Source organism: Panthera uncia (assembly GCF_023721935.1).
Source record: "Panthera uncia isolate 11264 chromosome B3 unlocalized genomic scaffold, Puncia_PCG_1.0 HiC_scaffold_1, whole genome shotgun sequence".
NCBI classification, from domain to species: Eukaryota; Metazoa; Chordata; class Mammalia; order Carnivora; family Felidae; genus Panthera; species Panthera uncia.
Window position 1 is genome coordinate 15,115,154 of NW_026057582.1, and position 18,334 is coordinate 15,133,487.

Sequence of the window (18,334 nt, forward strand, 5' to 3'; positions counted from 1 at the left end):
CTCTCTCTCTGCCCCTCCCCCACTCGTGCTCTGTCTCTCTCTGTCTCTAAAAAATGAATGAACGTTAAAAAAAAATCTTAAAGCAAAAAGCATGCCTCACACACTTCCCTTTTCCAGGCAAACCTGAAACAACACCAAGCCAGGTGATAGATAATCTTCTGTTAACAGCTTAAGCAGTGAAAGGTCCAACATGCTTGTACATAGCCTAGAGAGTTCTGTACTTTACAGCCTTTACAGCTGAGATGTCTTTTAATTTTTTTAAAATTTGAATTCCAGTATAATTAACTCAGTGTTAATTATAATTACTTATTACACTCAATTATAATTACTCAATGTTCACTGTGATTAAGTGTGGTCATTAATCCGCATCACCTATTTCACTCATCCCTCCGCCCACATCCTCTCTGGTAACCATCAGTTTGTTCTCTATAGTTTAGAGTTTGTTTTTTAGTTTCTCCCTCTCTCTCTCTCTCTCTGTCTTTTCCCTTTGTTCATTTGTTTTGTTTCTTAAATTACACGTATGAGTGAAACATATGGAGTTTGTCTTTCTATGATTGACTTTTTTGCTCAGCATTTCTCTCTCTCTTTTGGTGCAAAAAAGGTGGTTTTATTAAAGCACAGGGACAGGACCTAAAAGGTGGTTTTATTAAAGCACAGGGAACAGGACCTGTGGGGAGAAAGAGTTGCCAGAATTATACTGTCTGGATCCATTTGCAATCTTGTTGCAAATGGCAAGATTTCATTCTTTTTTTTACGGCTGAATAATATTCCATTGTATATATACCACCTCTTCTTATCCATTCATCTATCAATGAGATGTCCATCTTTAAAAAAAGAAAACAATTTTACCACTAATGGGCAACTTTAAAAAAATCCTCTGTTCCTTATGCAAATTCCTTATACAAGTTCAGTAAAAGGTGTTAGGATGGATGAACATATGCATTGAAAATTGAGATTTTTTCCAGCAAACTTCCACATTTTCAGAAGTAATTTAATTTTGCTCTATTCTTTTTCTTTGATGACTTCACCATCCACCCAGCCTTCAGACAAAGGCTCGTAAGGGGTGCACTTGACACCCCCTCTCTTGTCTCCTACATCCTGTGAATAAGTCCAACAACTTTCCTCAAATCTGTTCTCTCTGTCCCATTCCTTCTGCCCCTGCCTCGGATCATCTCCTTTCATCTAGGAAGAGAGTCACAGTGGCTTAAAACACAAGATAGAAGTGTTTTTCTCTGTCATTTAATGACCCAAGCTGGGATGGGGCCTCTTCCTCTGCAGGGGCTCAGATTCCTTCCATTTTGTTGCTCTGCTATCTTTAGATACTGTTCTCATCTGTACGGCCCAAGATGGCTTATCATCGAGCCTAGATTCAGGAAGAAAGAAGGGAGAGATGGGAAATGAGAGGGTTTATCCCTTTCTTTTGAGTCAGGACCAAGAGGTTTCACATGTAAGTTACACTCACATCCCCTTGGGCAAGATTAGACATATGGCCTCCCTTCACTGCAATGAGATGGCTGGGAAATGTAATCTTCATTCTGGACATCTTTATGTCCAGGTAAAAATTTATTTTACTTACTTACTTACTTACTTACTTAATTAATTTTCTTCCAAGATTTTATTTAAATTCAAGTTAGTTAACATACAGTGTAGAATTGGTTTCGGGAGTAGAATTCAGTGATTCATCACTCACATATTAAACAAGCCCTCCTTAATGCTCATCACCCGTTTAACCCATCCCCCCCATCCACTTCCCCTCCAGTAACCCTCAGTTTTTTCTCTATAGTTAAGAGTCTCTTATGGTTTGTCTCCCTCTCTGTTTTTCTCTTATTTTATTTTTCTTCCCCTCCCCTATGCTCATCTGTTTTCTTTCTTAAATTCCACACTTGAGTGAAATAACATGGTATTTTTCTTTGTCTGACTGACTTACTTCTCTTAGCTTAATACACATTCTAGCTCCATCCACATCACTGCAAATGGTAAGATTTCATTCTTTTTGATGGCTGAGTAATATTTCATAATATATATATATATATATATTCCAGTGTTCATAGCAGCACTATCAACAATAGCCAAATTATGGAAAGAGCTCAGGTGTCCAGGTAAAAATTTTAATCTTTATGTAAGAAGGGAGAAAGGATATTGGCGAACAGTTTGCAGTATCGACCTCAATTCCTGACTGGCTTCTTTGCTTTCTGCCTCACCAGATTTCCCCTTTTCCTCAACTCACACCAAAGGTACTCTGACCATATGTCTTTCTCTTTGAAAGTATTCAACAAGCTCCTTACGGCCTGTGGACAAACTCTTACCCCCCAACATGGATTGAACAGTTTTCTTCATATGCTGGTTCCTGTCTACCTTATCTTCTAGTTCTGTCACCTTTGCACCTTATTCTCTAACAACCCGGAACTTGAATAACATGGTGTTTCATGCCTCAGTGCCTTTGCACTTGCTGCTTCTTCTTTTAGGGATTTTCTTCCACCTGACAAATTTCTAGTTGACTTTGAAAACCATTCTCAGAGGTCATCAGGGAGTCTATTAACCTTCCCTGTCACACCCTTAACCAAGAGAATTAATTGGTCACTTTTTACACCTCATACTATACTGTTCACTTTTGGTCCTTAATATATTATTTAGTCATCTATCACCTCTTCTACCCTATGAGCATTATCGGATTCACCTTATATTCTCAGAACTTAGAACAACATTCGCCACAGCATAGTTCAATAATTGCTTGTTCGCTCTTGACTGAATGAATGAATGGGAAAGTGACAGAATGATTGCATTATATCAGTCCCGATTTAGCACTCTTAACCTTTATATGGGGTCTCTTTCTTTTGGTTAAATTTTTTTTTTTACGGTTTATTTATTTTGAGGGGGGAGAGACAGAGAGAGAGGGACATAGGATTTGAAGCAGTTTCCATGCTGACGGCAGAGAGTCTGATGCAGGGCTCGAACTCATGAGCTGTGAGATCATGCCCTGACCTGAAGTCTGATGCTTAACTGACTGAACCACCCAGGTGCTACATATATGGGGTCTTCTTTCGGTAAAAGGTACTATCAAGTACTTACTCTGCTTGAGGTCCACTTATTTTGTGTTAGAGTAGTAGCAGTTATATCTAATTTAATCTTTATAAATAGTTCTGTGAGGTAGGCATTATTATGCTTATGTTACAGATGGGAAAGTGAGGCACAGAGAACTTAAGTAACCCACTTCATTTCTTTTTTAATTGTATTGACTATAGGGAAAGTGGAGGGTGGAAGAAGTGGAGTAGGCGTTTGGAAAGTAGGTTGGGCTGGCAGCTAAGGGACTCTCGTCCAGTTCTATAATGAATTAGTGTGAGTGTCCAGGGATATGGCCCTGTTCCGCTCTGGCTTCCGTTTTCTCATCCATCATAAGAGGGCTTGGCTCAATGATCTCTAAGTTTCCTTCCAGATCTAAAAGTCAGTGATTTTCTTACTTTTCTAATGTGACAAGTTGAAATGTAACCCTCCTCCACACCAATATGCTACATGCACACAGCTGTGATTTTGCTAAAAATGGACACTTTCTAAATGTTAAAACAGTACATGGTAGAGAATAGTCAGTTCAGAGCCAACAAAACCGACTCTGCCAGAGGACTGACGCTAAAGTAAAGCCCTGGATCCCACTCAGTATCAAATCTTCCCAGAACAGAGGATGTGACTTGGCATTGCTTTCACTGGAGCTTTTTAAAAGGGTACATCCAGATATATTTAACCACCAAATAAATTTGGATCTGGGAGTATTGCAATTGAAATGTAGCTACAAATATACCCCGGATTCTCTCTGTGACATGAGTCCACAGTGTAGGAAATTCTATACAACTCCTGTGTGTGTTGACAAATTCCGTGTGTGTCTTTTCTTGAATTATATCAGAAATCTTGAAAGGTCTATAATACTATCTCCCAGCTTCCCTACCTGGGTTCTGAAACAATGAAAAGAAGACAAACTTGTTTAGCAGGTGGAGATAAATGTATCTCCTTTGTGGTGTCCAACTCGATATTGGAGAAAATGGCTTCTACTGGTGGCCAAGGCAACTGTCTACCGCTGATCCCTAGAATCAGGCAGATATGAACCCAGACCTGCTAGATTAGGATGAGCCTTTTCCCAGCAAGTGTATAAGTTAAGCATTCTGAGTGTTTCCTTATAAACTCACTATGGAGAGACTGCTAATTATCAGCTAAATCCCGTCTTCCTGTACAGTAATACATTCCCCACTTTTCGGTGGGGCATGGTGGCTCCTCAGAATAAAGACTACATTCCCCACTATCCCTTGCAGCTAGGTGTGACCCTGTGACCCAGGTCAAGGGGGATGGTGTGGTGGGGTGGTGATAAGAGCAAGTCTGCTCAGTTTCTAGAAGAGTGATTATCTGAGCTTCTCTACCCAGTTTTCCTCATCCCTTCTGCCAAGACTAAGGAGCTGGAGTGTCCATTTGGACCACGAAATGGAAATTGAATTTTGACAATGGCATACAAACTAGAAATGAGCCGGGGGTCCCGGAGACTTCATAGAAGCCCTGGACTACCTATCTTGTACTTTATGTATGGGACACAGAGACGAACTTTACCTTGTTTAAGCCACGATTATTTTAAATTTCCTGTCACTTAGGGCTGAGTCCAATTCTTTTTTTTTTTTTAATTTTTAATGCTTATTTATTTATTTATTTATTTTTAAATTTTTTTTTTTTTAACATTTATTTATTTTTGGGACAGAGAGAGACAGAGCATGAACGGGGGAGGGGCAGAGAGAGAGGGAGACACAGAATCGGAAACAGGCTCCAGGCTCTGAGCCATCAGCCCAGAGCCTGACGCGGGGCTCGAACTCACGGAGTGCGAGATCGTGACCTGGCTGAAGTCGGACGCCCAACCGACTGCGCCACCCAGGCGCCCCTAATGCTTATTTATTTTTGAGAGAGAGAGAGAGTGAGAGAGTGAGAGAGGAGAAGGGGCAGAGAGAGGGAGACACAGAATCCGAAGCAGGCTCCAGGCTCTGAGCTGTCATCACAGAGCCTGACACGGGGCTCTAACTCACAAACTGTGAGATCATGACCTGAGCTGAATTCGGATGCTTAACTGACTGAGCCACCCAGGTGCTCCAAGGCTGAGTCCAATTCTAATTGATATACTCTCCAATCAGATAAATCATTCCATCGCCTTGGGTGCTAAGTTAGGAATGGGGTGACTAAGAGGTTGGGGAGCAGCCTAGAGTGTTACATTAATTTACGTCCCTCCACATGGGTAGGGAAGAAGAGTTCTCCTTCTGACAGGTTTACTCATTCAACAATTATACACCATCTGCTATGTGCCAAGTACCCTAAGAACTTTACAACTATTATTTTTCAAAGTTTATTTATTTTGAGAGAGAGAGAGAGAGAGAGAGAGAGAGAGCGAGCACGCAGAGAGGGGCAGAGAGAGAGAGGGAAAGAGAATCCCAAGCAGGCTCTATGCTGTCAGTGCAGACCCCGATGTGGGGCTTGAACCCACAGACTGTGAGATCATGACCTGAGCTGAAACCAAGAGTTGGATGCTTAACCAACTGAGCCACCCGGGCCACCCCACAACTATTAACTTACTTAATCCTCACAGCAATCCTATCAGGTAAGTATTAATAATATCCCCATTTCACAGATGAGGAAACAGAGACGCAGAGAGGTTAGGTAACTTGCTCCAGGTCACATTGCCTGGAAGTGAAGGAGCTTGGAAACTAACCCAGGAAGTCTAGATCTAGAACTCATGCTCTTCACCACAAACTAGGCAGTTTCTTTTGAGGGACAGACACACACCTTCTTATATTTCTCAAGTTAGAGATGTTTGCTTTTAGGATAGACGGAGAGGTCAGAAAAATAAAGAATTATGTCAGTGGTCACCTGAGAGGTCTGTCTGGTTACCCTTTCAGCGGGATGGGTCCATCCTCCTAGACTATCGTACTAGCATTATGGTGACTCAGTTAGTCTCCATCATAAGTCCTCTACCACCTGTGGCTTCTGCCTTTTGCCTTCTCGGTGTGCACACATTTCTGTGCACCCTATTATCCAGTAACGATATTACCTTCTCCATAAAAAGGATTGATGGGATCAGCCTGTTATCCTCCAGTAATGCCCAGTCAGGTAAGGTGTTTGCACCAGTCACTGTCTTTGGATGGTCCATCTGGTGACCCCCTCCCCAGGTCACCAAGAGTGCTACAGGCTATGCCGCCCCCTTCCAGGACTCTGCCACACAGTTTGCATTCAGTTTCTTCAAGCAGGAGGCGTGCCCAGCAGAGAGTTTGGACATGCTGTCCTTGTTATCTTTTCTTTGTTAGTCTTTCGCTTTATAAATGAAGCCAAAGACATAAATGGGATATTTAACGTTTACTCTTTCTTTTCCTGCATCTCATCAAAAGAAGATGGAATGAGCTTTAGTTACTTACTAGTAATTTAATCAATACAGGTGGACTACATTTTAAAACAAAGGCTAAGATTTTGCTAATAATCTTTATCTACCTTAGTTTTCTATTGCTGCATCAATAATTACCACAAACTTAGTTTAGAACAACATCCACATACTATGTCACAGATTCTGTAGGGCAGGAATCTGGGTATAACTTAGCTGGTTCTTCTGTTCTGAATCTTACAAGCCTTAGGTCATGAACAAGCTGGGATCTCATCTGGAAGCTTGACAAACGAAGATCCCTCAGGTTGTTGGCTGAATTGGTTTCCTTGAGGCTATAGAATTCATGGGAGCTGGCTTCTTCACAGCTAGCAATGGAGAGAAAGACTGCTGCTTTGAGCCTCTGACCCCTTAGTCCTCTTAATGGACTCATCTGATTAGGTCAGGCCCACCCAGGATAATCTCTCTTTTGATTACTTAATTGAACTGTTAAGGAATTTAATTACATCTTCAAACCCCTTCACTTTTGCCATATAACATAACTTGATCACAGTTGTGATAGCCCATCACCTTTGCCATGTTGTGTTGATTAGAAGCAAGCTATAGGTCCCACTCACACTTAAAGGGAGGTGATTATCTAAGGGCGTGGATCATTGGGAGTCATTTTAGAATTCCACCTATCGAACTACCCATATGGAATCCTTTCAATAGCCCATGCACCTGGCTCTCTCCCTCCAAAATCTATTTGTCATTCCCTTGCTCTCCTTTTCCTATAGGTTTATTTACTTTCTGAGACTTGCTTTATTTGTTACTTACTATTATATTGCTAAGATTCATATGTGTTGGTATGTGCTTTTATAATCTCTTTACTTTTAACTGCTACATAATATTCCACGAAATGAATTTTTTTCATAATATTCATTTGCTCTCATGTTAATGGGTATTTGGGTTGTTTTTAGTTTCTCTGCTATTGGAAACAATGTTGATGTGAACATTTTTTATAGATATGTAAGACTCTATTTTCAGAATATATGTAGGAGTGGAATTTCTGGGTCATGAGACATGACTGGTCAACTTTAGTAGATTATGTCAACTTTCCCAAACTTACATTTCCATCAGCAGCATGTAATAGATTCATCCCCAGTACTTATCATAGATGATTTTTTATATTTTTGCCCAGGAAAGGCATGGAAATTGGTGCCCCATTCTGGCCTCGATTTCCTTCCTCACTAATAATGTTCAATGTCCTTTATATGGTCACTAGCCAAGCGTTTACTCTTTAGGGAAATACTCTTCATGTCTTAACCCGTTTTTCTATCATTTGCATTACTTTAGTATTTATCTGTAAACGTTCTTTTTAGATATTCAGCTTGCTTTTCTTGTCAGAAACATAAAAGAGTTGGCTTCTGAGGACAATGGCTTCTGAGTTCCTTCATCTGTGAATTAATAATTGGTGTTATGCTCACTTCTCGAAGCTGACGCAAAGAGCCCATGGAAGAATGTACGTGAAAGCACTCTGCACATGAAAAATGAGGTAATAACTTGTTTCAGGGTAATATAGGCCTGATAACTGGCAAATATGGAAACATTCAAATTTGCTTTTTTAAAAATGTGTATTCATTTTGAGAGAGAGAGAGAGAGAGAGGGAGAATGTGCACGAGTGTGGGGGAGGGACAGAGACAGAGGGAGAGCAAGAATTCCAAGCTGGCTCCACACTCAGAGAGAAGTCCAACACGGGGCTTGATCTCACCACTGAGAGATCATGACCTGAGCCAAAATCAAGAGTCAGACGCTCAACTGACTGAGCACCCAGGCACTCTGGGAAGCATTCAAATTTGAACTGGGAGGCAGTATAGTGTGTTGAAGAAGCACACAGACTTTTGCACCAGATTGTCTGGGTCCAAACCTTGACCCTGGTTACGAACAGTGTGACCAAAGGAGACTTCTGTAACTTCTATGTCTCAGTTTTCTAAGGTATCAAGTGGGGATTTTAATAGTGTTTACCTGACAGGGATTTTTAAGGAGCAAATAACTTAAATATAGCTAACACTGAGAACAGTGTCCAGCACGTAATAACCACTATATTAATATATATGGAGAGCATTATTTCATGTGGATTTCCAGGTCCTGCTGGATGCTAGGGCAGTGCTCTGCTTAGCAAACTGGGGAGAATCACTTTCACACCCCCCCCCATTCCGATATGTGTGTACTCTTTCACTCTTGACTCATTTCTAACAGGTCAATGTGGATTTTTTTTTTCTTTCATGGATAACTCTTTCTTGAGTAGTGGATTAGTAGCTGATGGAGAAGTAAGTCAGACCATTGAAATGCACACATATCAACATAATACAAATAACATATAATAATAATACATCATATAATTCTGTCTCTAAGCTCTCCTCCAGCTTTCATAGCCCGTGATTCCGTAAGGAATGTTGAATTACTTTTACCAGACTACCCAAAGCTGGACGATAAGGCATGATAGGACTTAAATTGCTCTGCTTTGTTGAGTCTGAAATTATGTTCCGAAGCAACAGTCATTGTGTATGTAAAATCGACTGCCAATTATTTGAATAAAGAGAAGTAATATTGTCCTGTATTAGCTGTCTTTCTTTCTCCATTAATAAAATTCATTTGCTCCCATTTGTTCACCTCTCTTTTGTTCTGCCAGGCCTTTTTTAATCCATAGATGCTTTTATCTGCTGCAGACAGACTGAAGGAGTTTGATTCTTCTAGCGAATATATTTTTAGCATCAATTAAAGCTTATGTCGCCTGCTTTTCTGAGCAACTGGCACCCTGCATTGTTCAGAACCACCTGCATTCAGCCTTCAGGGAACTGTACTGCTTTGCTAATGGCTGAGCTATCAAATGGAGGCATAAACACTGCAGGTTATAAGCTGGAGAAGGTAGCTAATTATGCTAAACAGGAATATTAATAATGCAAGATGTGCAAACAAAAACACTCTTACCAATGCATCAAGGCATGATTCCTCTTCTCCTTTTCCTCACTCCGCACCTCTACTCATCTGAAGGACATGATAACAACAGAAAGTGGGTCTCCTCCAGCAGACCCTGGATCCTGAAAAGCAAGAGATGAAACTGACAGTGAAATTACCCATTGCAAAAAGAGAAGCACCATGTCGGCTTCCGTTGGAGTTGGACTTTTATGAAGGATTTGAAAACAACAGAAGTGTGTTAACTGGTAGAGTTTCTCATAGTGACTCAGGCCAAAGGTCGGGGATATTGTCAGGTCTTGTCAGAGATATTCTAGGCTACTCCTCTCCAGCCCAGAGCAAAGGAAAGTTTGATATGTGGGCAGGTAAGATTTGGATCCATTGTGAGGAACAAATTCTTCTTTCCTGCTCTCCCAAGTAAAAGGATCTGAATACATGTCGTTCTCAGGAGGACCTGTCAGCTGATACAAACTGGATCTCTTAGACCAAGTCCCTATATGAGTCTTAATATGTCATCGGAAGGCATTCTGATTATCTATTGCTGTGTAATCGACTACTCCAAAACTTATCGGCTTAACGTAATCTATTATTATCTGCTATGGTTCTGTAAGTTGACAGGGCTCAGCTTGGCAATTCTTGCTTGGCATTTCTCATGCAGTTGCTGTGAAATAGCTGCTGAGGCTGGAGTCATCAGAAGGCTCAAATGCACTGCATGTCTAGGATGACTTCCTCACTCATAGGTCTGGTGCCTGCCTCTCCAGCTGAACAGCCTAGATTTCCTACATGGCAGCACAGCGCGCCAAGAAAAAGGAGTGGCCTGGCATAGCACCACTTCTGCCACATTCTATCAGTAAAAGCAGTTAAAGGCCAATTCAAACTCAACAGAATGGAGCGGCATGTGGATACAAAGAAGGCAGGAATTGATGGTGCCATCTTTGGAGACAAGGTACCACAGCAGGTGCCTACACCTCGGGAGGTCTCCCAGGAAACTTACCCTTTGGGAAGCACAGAAACTTTCACTGCTGGGGCTGGTGGAGAGACCTTCCTGCTTAACTACTATTCATCCTTCAGCTCTTAGCTGAAACATCAGTGTCCCCAAGATGCCTTTCTAAGGCCCCACCATTAAATTAGATTCTCTTGCATGTTTCCTTCATTTCATTTTATCACAGTTTATAATTGCTTCTTTCCATGATTATTGACTTAATGTGTGTCTCCAACACTGGACTGAAGATCCCATGAGAGCTGGCCATCACACTTGCATCGACTTGTGGGGCCTAGCATGGTGCTAGCTCTCAGTGAGAGCTCAAGAAACAACTGTAGTGGATGAACGAATGGATACGTGGTGAACGTATCTGGTTTTCCCACTTGGCTTCAGTGATTCACACGAAGTTTCCATAAAAAGGAGTCAGAACGCCCTTTCATTAATTTGTGACGTTTTAAAACCAATATATACTGAGTACCACGTGGGTACTAGACACAGCACCGGACCATGGGGGTAGAACCCAGGACAATAAGGGAGAGGTGAACTCTGCCTTCAGAGTCTATAGTCTATGTGCGAGGGCAGACAAATAAACATACTACTACAATCCAAGAGAAAAGTGCCAGAATGGTAGGGTAGGGTAGTGTTCATAGTGTGTGCTGTGTTTCCCGCCCCCCCGCCCCAAACGTGCACACACACACACACACACACACACACACTCCTATGGAATTTCATACATAATTTCAGGGCCCGTTGATTACTCCTAGTTTAGATGCTGTAACATTAAACACACTGCATTTATACTTGCAGCAGTGGTATTATTTTGGGTTTATTTAGAATGACTGGGGAATGTCCTTCTTTGATGAGAAAATTAAAAGTAAACTTGCTACATTTTAGATGTTCATAATAATGGAAAGCTAGAGTTCACACCAGAAGAACTGGGCTCATCAAGGGGTTGAAAAGTTTGCAACATGTTCCCAATGTCAGAGCTAGAAGTTAGGGTTTTTCACTTTTGGACCTGCTTGCATTTCAGATCATGCAAGCCAAATTTACTTTTGAATCTACTCTGTTCATAGTCCACAAGGATTTGTCTAAATGTGAGTAAAATACAGAGCAGTTGCAACATTGCCCATTGCAAAAATGCCGAATTTTATTGTGTCAGGTCAGCTGCCTATCCCACTCTGAGAATAAGAGTGAACTTCTAACATACTGGGATAGAGAGTATGGATTTTGTTATCAATGTTAAGTGATTGGAGGGTTTTGAGTGGAAGAGAGGTATGGTCGAATTTACATTTTAAGGAGACATTCTTGCTTCTGAGTGGAGTTTCTTCAGATTACAACAGTTTAAGAATAAAGCGAGAAGACCAGTCAAGAAGCTTCTGCAATCAGCGAGGGTAACATGAAGACTGCAAGCAAGTGCCTCGAATAAGAAGGGATTTAAAATCCTGTCATATTTGTATTTCTAAAAGCCAAGGGGGTTTAGGTGTTTGGGAATGTGAGAGGTGCCTTCAAATACAAGACGGGCTGTCATGTCAAAGATGGATTAAAATTATTCTGAGTCCCCAAAAGGCAGACCCGTGCATGGAAACCACAGGGCATGAGATTTGTGCTCAGAATAAGCAAGCGTTTTCTCTCAGAGCTGCACAAAGATAGAAGGGCCTTCTGGGAAGTCTGGGAGTTCTCATCCCCAGCACTGGATGAGCAGGGGCTTGGAGGACCCAAGGGAGGAGATGGGGAGCATCTAGGAAGGATGTTGAACCAAATGATGCACAGGCTTACGCTGAGATTCACTGATTTTGGAAACTCATAAATGTAGCAGGATTGAGAGCTGTGCATATCCTCATTTTGGCATAACACCACTAAGATGGAGAAAATTCACTAGAGATAGAGATAAAGAATTATGTTCTCTATCTTGAGGCTTTTAGAGAACTCCCATTTTTTTCTTTAATCTTTTTAGAGAGATGGTGTGAGGCTCTGGGTGTAAGTCCAGGCTCTGGGTTTGGGAAACCGAGCTCAAAATTCTCTGTCCCCACTTGCTAACCAACCGCCTGAGTGTAGGCAAATAATTTAATAATTTAATGTCTTTTCATTTATCTATTGAATGGGGATAACATTGCCTATTTTCTATGGTTGCTATAAGAGATCATCTGTACAAAGTTCCCAGCACCTAGTAGGATTTTAATACATGGGAACCAGAAAAACCAAAAAAAAAAAAAAAAAAAAAAAAAAGCCCCCTCCCCCAAAAGCAAAATATTTTCTTGTGTTAGCAAATGGAAAGTAGCTATTATGTGCAGGAAGTGGGTACTATGAGTCACAGTGATGGAAGATGGGCAAGCGGACATGCTCACTGATTGAATCAATGGAGTGCCAATTCCAGGATATTATTCATTTTTCCCTTCAATTTGATGCATCTTTAAAGATAACCATTTATACTAGTTCTTAAAACACTCTGAGAAATTGGCAACGGTTTAGAGGCAATGATGCATGATGCTCAGAGCTTTCTCCAGACTGGTACTGGGAAGCTAGAGGGAGTAATTGGGACTCTTCCATGAGCGCTGGTCTTCCCGTGAATAGCGGGGTGGGGGGGGGGGGATTGGTCTTCAAATAAGTATGATTCATGGTTTAGCAGAAAAACTGCCAAGTTCCCCATGAAAACTGAATAGCAAGTCAGTTCATTATACATAGTTCCTATATATACTGTAGTTTATTGATATTATAATCTGTTCCCAATGAATGCAATTAACAAATCCATTTAGGAAGGAGTGCATTAGGGATTTTGTTTGCTTTTGTTCATCCTTTAGGTGCCTGAATGATGTTTTGCAAATGAAACCTGCCTCCCTTCCACTACCTTTGGGTTTCTGTTCACTTCTACACATCCAATACCTGTTACCGTGCCCAGCACACTGATGGTTCTTGCTAATATTTGCTGACTGATTGGAACTGTCCTCATTATGTGTCTCTGGGCGCCTTTGCCCACTCAACACAGGGATGCTCAGAAACTGGTTATAAAGTTGTCTTTATGTGTATATCCACTATACCCACTACGCATGCTCCCTGAGCCCAGAAGCTCTGGTTCTCAACTACTGCCAACCTTGACACACAGCCTCCATAGCTCTTTATATCGACAATGAACGACCCATTCACATCAATGCAATAGTGTGAATAATCTGCTTGTGCATGTGACTCTCTGTTTTCTTAGGGTTTCCTATAAAGCCCCCAACCTGAGAAGAGCAGATAACTTCCCCCATGCTTTTAAGACAGTGACAGGGAGCTGGCAGACATGCTCTTAATGGCTTTCTAAGATAACCTTTTTTTTTTTTTTTTAACATTTATTTATTTTTGAGAGATAGAGGGAGACAGAGCACAAGTAGGGGAGGGGCAGAGAGAGAGACACACACACACACAGAATCTGAGCTGTCAGCACAGAGCCCGAGGTGGGGCTCAAACTCACAAACCGTGAGATCATGACCTGAGCCGAAGTTGGACGCTCAACCGACTGAGCCACCTAGGCGCCCCCTAAGATAATCTTTTGATCCTGTTACTATCACCATCCATCCCTACCCACTCCAACCATCCTGTGTAAAGTGAAGCTGCACTTTTGAAGGGAGCTCACCCAATAGTTTATTGACATGGGGAATCTGGGCCTCATGGGGAGTGGTGTGGCATTCTCATATCTCCAGATCCAAGTAACATAGAGGTCATAGAAGCCAAGTCAAAAAAACTGTCATAGGGTTTTGGGGGGGGGGGACAGTGGGGAGGTGTGCTTCAAGAAAGGGAGACTGACAGTTCCCTGGCTGGATGCTGGCTGAGCTCTGAACCATGGCAGCCATTGTTTGAGGCTGGAGTTTAGGAGGCTTCCTGAACATAGAGAACAAGGCTTAATTACAACCTGGAAAATTCTGGAGGTAGGAGGCAGATGGTACAGCCTGCAACAGCTGCAAGAAGAAAAAGGAGGAGAGAATATTTGGCCTACCTTTCTTTGCCACAGAAGGTGGTCAAGCTTGAGCCATTGTTTTGGTCAGTGTGCACCACTATAACAGAATATCATAGACTGGGAGGCTTCACAGAAATTTATTTCCCACAGTTCTGGAGGCTGGGAAGTCCAAGATCAGGGTACCACCATGCTTGAGTTCTGGTGAGATCTCTCTCTCTCTCCAAATGGCTGTCTTCTTGCTGGGTCCTCACATACCAGAGACAGGAAGCAAGCTCTCTCCTGTCTCTTCTTATAAGGGCATTAACCCCATCACGGGCGGTTAGGGTTTCAACATATGTATTTTGGTAGAACATAAGCCTGATCAGGGAAGGGTGATTAGTGGAGGCAGGAAAAAGGAGAGGGACAGAGCTTGGCATTAGATACGAGGCTCAAGTTTTGTTTTGTTGGACAGGACTTTATAGAATCTGAAAATTAGTTTTTACACCTGAAAGGAGATTATTCATGAGACCAGAGAAATCAGAAAGCCACAGTTTCTGCCTGGGATGTCATCAGAATGTGCAGAAAGGATCCATCAGAACATGCTGGAAGCAGTGGAAAGAAGAAAATAAAGCTGTTCTTATTTGTATCCTTACTGAATTCATTCATTAAACCGCTTCTACGTGCAGTGTAGACATTACTGAAGAATTGATAGGCAAGAGGGAAGAGAGGACAACATTGCACACAGCAGATTGCCCCAAGCATTAGACATGCTTTTCCTCTCTGTGGAGTGGATGGTCCTCAACTCCCTCATGGTGCTCGCTCTCTTTTCTCTAGCACAAACTTGCATACCCTTGCATGCAGGCCCCTTAGTGACCCCTGGTGTGAAGGGCGTGACATCAAGGTTGGCATGCATGGGGAGGCAGTGGACATTCTTGCACACTTCCCCCAGACTTTCTTTTGCCAACAATAAACCTGTAGCTAGCTTTACAGATTGATCTCAATCTAATAGAATACACTTCCATTTAGGTTAAAGTAAGCAGGTGTTGTGCTCAGAAAGGAGACCAAAGACAATTTCTTAAGGTTATTCTGGATTTCTGGATTCTCAGTGAAATGACACTCAGTGGGGTATCTCAGTTGTTAGACATGAAAAGTTCACAGTGACATTAGGTATGTGCTTTTTATACCCTCTTTCCAAACTCCAGGTGAATTTCCTATTTTAGGATATCTTCTCTCCTTAATTTAAAATTGCTGAGCTCTATCCTATTCAGTCAGTGTGAAGGCTGTGTTATAGTATCACCACACAATAAATCAAGAACGCATTTGTTATTTATGAGAAAAAAATAAAATAAAATAAAATAAAATAAAATAAAATAAATTGCTGAGCTCTAACATTATTATCCAGATGGTTTTATAAAATGATTTTGAGTTCTCATTTGCTTTTAGTAGATGAGCTCATTTGGATATGAAAATTTAAAAAATAACCTAACAGTATCAACTAACACAAGTGACAGTCATGGGTCTTTCTATGGAAATCACAACGAGATCGTACATGATTGGGTAGTGTTAGATCCATCCTTCAAGATGGCCTCTTCACAGTATGGTTGTAGTAGAAGCTAAAGAACAATAGCATTTAGTATTTCTAAATTGTGATGGCCTTCTGACACATTCTACTCCAGTCTGTCCAGGTGTGTAATCTTTGAAGTCAGGGATGTGTAATCCACCAGTAATCCTGTGGATTATATCTGCAAAATATATTTTCAACCAATTCTCTTCTCCCCACCTCCATTGCCACCACTTTAGTCTGGGCACCTAAGTGGTCTCTTTGCTTCTAATTTGCCTTTCTTTGATCCATTCCCCACATTGGAGCCGATGTGATCAAACAGCAAAAACAAAAACAAAAAACAAGTGGGTTACAATGGTGAATGTCTCTTCTTCAATAACTAATAAATGAGAGTGGGGGAGTACAGACCAGCCAGGAATGTATCCGGTTGAATAAATGTTAAAAATTCTCTCATTCCTTGTGCATCTCTCCAGATTTGGGAGTACAGGTGAGAATGCCCAGGCCCTTGTTGGCAGAAAGGCTCCTGGAGGATGCTTAATAGGTTAGGAACAGGCTGGGCTGAAGTCTCCCCTCTTCCACAGTAGAGCTCTTTTTCCCTTTTTTGGTAGATAAAAAATGTCCTGTTTGGCTCTGAAAACTATTGTTGAGTTTGTACCAAAGCCATGTTGCCCATGGGCTGCTCCCAGACATTGGCTGGCTGTGCATGGCAGAGATTAAACAGGCCCATTCCCAAGAGATGTAGGATTCCTCTGATGAGCAACCCTTGGCTTCAAGACACCCCCATGGCCTTGCCTAACTTTTCTTAAGCTGGATGGCTATCTAGGAAGCATCCACCCAACCTTGCTTCCTTCCTTCATGCAGAGTCAGACCTGCATCATGATCTGATGGCTCTCTCAGCCTTTCCCGGCACCCTTCCGATTATCCCTCATAGATGTTCCCCCTAATAAATTTCTTGCACATTTAATCCTGTCTTGGTGCCTGCTTCTTGGAAGACCCAGAATAATGCACTGGTGCACAGGAGATGCTTGATAAATTTACTCAGGAAGTAAATGGGAAAACTGAATTAAAATTTGATGCTTTCCTCACTTTCCTCTTTCTGGTCCTTTGCTTCTCTGTGCCCAACTCCTTGTTATAAAATAGCTGCATCTGAGGAGAAGCTTTGAATCATCCTCCTCTCAAGCCAGATGACTTTGGCACCTAGGACAGTTTCTAAGGTAATGGAATCATAAAATTGCATGTAAATTCATTAAAAATACTTTTCGTGGTGTTCTTGAAGGGGTTAAATTAAATCAATATAAAGACTTTAACACAGATCCTGAAACATAGTAGGTTCATTATACATAGATAAAATGTGGTGGACACATACCAGAGGGTCTCATGCGTCCATCTGAAGCAACACAGTAAATGTACATACATCAGCAAAGATGAATCACAAATTATATATGTTGATTAACAAGAGGGCTACTAGTTGGATCCAATGTTTATATTTGGTTGGAGAATTCTGAGTGCCTATGGTAGGCCCAGAAGCCGGAGTTCTTAATCCTTATGATATTTGACTATGAAACGGATTTTGGGTTGCAATCAGAGTCATGGTGGCAGCTGACACTTTCCATACACTCAGCCTATGTTCAGTAACTTGCTGAAGATCACAGAGCTAGTATAGGAGAAGATGGGCTTGTCTAGGGTGGTAGGGTCGGCAGTGATATGAAGATGGGACGTGAGGCAAAGAGGAGGCTAGGGTTAGCTGGAGCTCTCGCGAGTACCATGTTGCCCTAGACCCCAGTGGGGAGTCATGGCTGCCATGGCAACGCTGGAGTTCTTTCTCTGCAGCACCTGGAGGCAGCATCCAGTGGCAGGCAAGTGTGGGCTAAGTCCAGAAACCCAGCTGTTATGTAGCTTTACCATTTAGCAGTGTGGAACATTGGGGAAGATACTTTACTACACCATGATCTCTTCCAAAAAATGGAAAAGTGCTACCTATTCAGATGGCAGTATGAAATTCCCATGAAATGATACACGCGTTCTAGTTTCTGTGCTAACAAACCTTCCCAATCATAGTGGTGTAAAACAGCTCACAATCCATGAGTTGGGAATTTGAGCAGGGCTCTGATAGATGATTATTTCGGTCCTTCTGGCAACCGCCTGGGGTCACACTGGTATTCAGCTGGTGGCTAGCTTTCTCTGGAGGGTTAAGAGGGCTTTATTCACATGCCCGGGGCCTTGGTGGGGATGGCTGGAAAACTGCACTCAGCTGGGCTGCTCACCCTCTCTGTGTCATCTCCAGCTCTTCCAAATGAGCCATCCATCAGGGTAGTCTGATTTCTTAAATGCAGACTCAGAGCTCAAAGAATGAGCATCTATGCAAGTAGGAGACAGAAGCTACTAACTAGTCTCTTAAGACCTGGGCTGGGAAACTGGCACATCACTTCCTCCACATTGTATTAGATAATCACAGAGCCAACCCAGATTCTATGGAAGGGGCCATAGAATCCACCTGTTGGTGGAAGGTGTCAAAGAATTTGTAGCCATCTTAATACA

The 18,334-nt window shown here is 41.9% G+C and overlaps 1 protein-coding gene across 9 annotated transcripts in view; it reads right to left on the reverse strand.

Moving 5' to 3' along the window:
• The window catches only part of GPR65 (G protein-coupled receptor 65), a 129,242-nt gene that overhangs the window by 44,225 nt on the left and 66,683 nt on the right, over positions 1-18,334 (reverse strand). For 8 of the 9 annotated variants that reach the window (XR_007453638.1, XR_007453637.1, XR_007453632.1 and 5 more), the window contains one exon: positions 9,359-9,468. Coding sequence is in view for 2 of the 9 variants with exons in the window: in XM_049612383.1 (XP_049468340.1) it covers positions 9,408-9,468 (61 nt within the window). In the remaining 7 variants the exon portion in view is untranslated. Of the gene's footprint in view, positions 1-9,358; positions 9,469-14,295; positions 15,553-18,334 lie in introns of those variants that run through there. The other variant, XR_007453636.1, reaches the window with a different exon arrangement.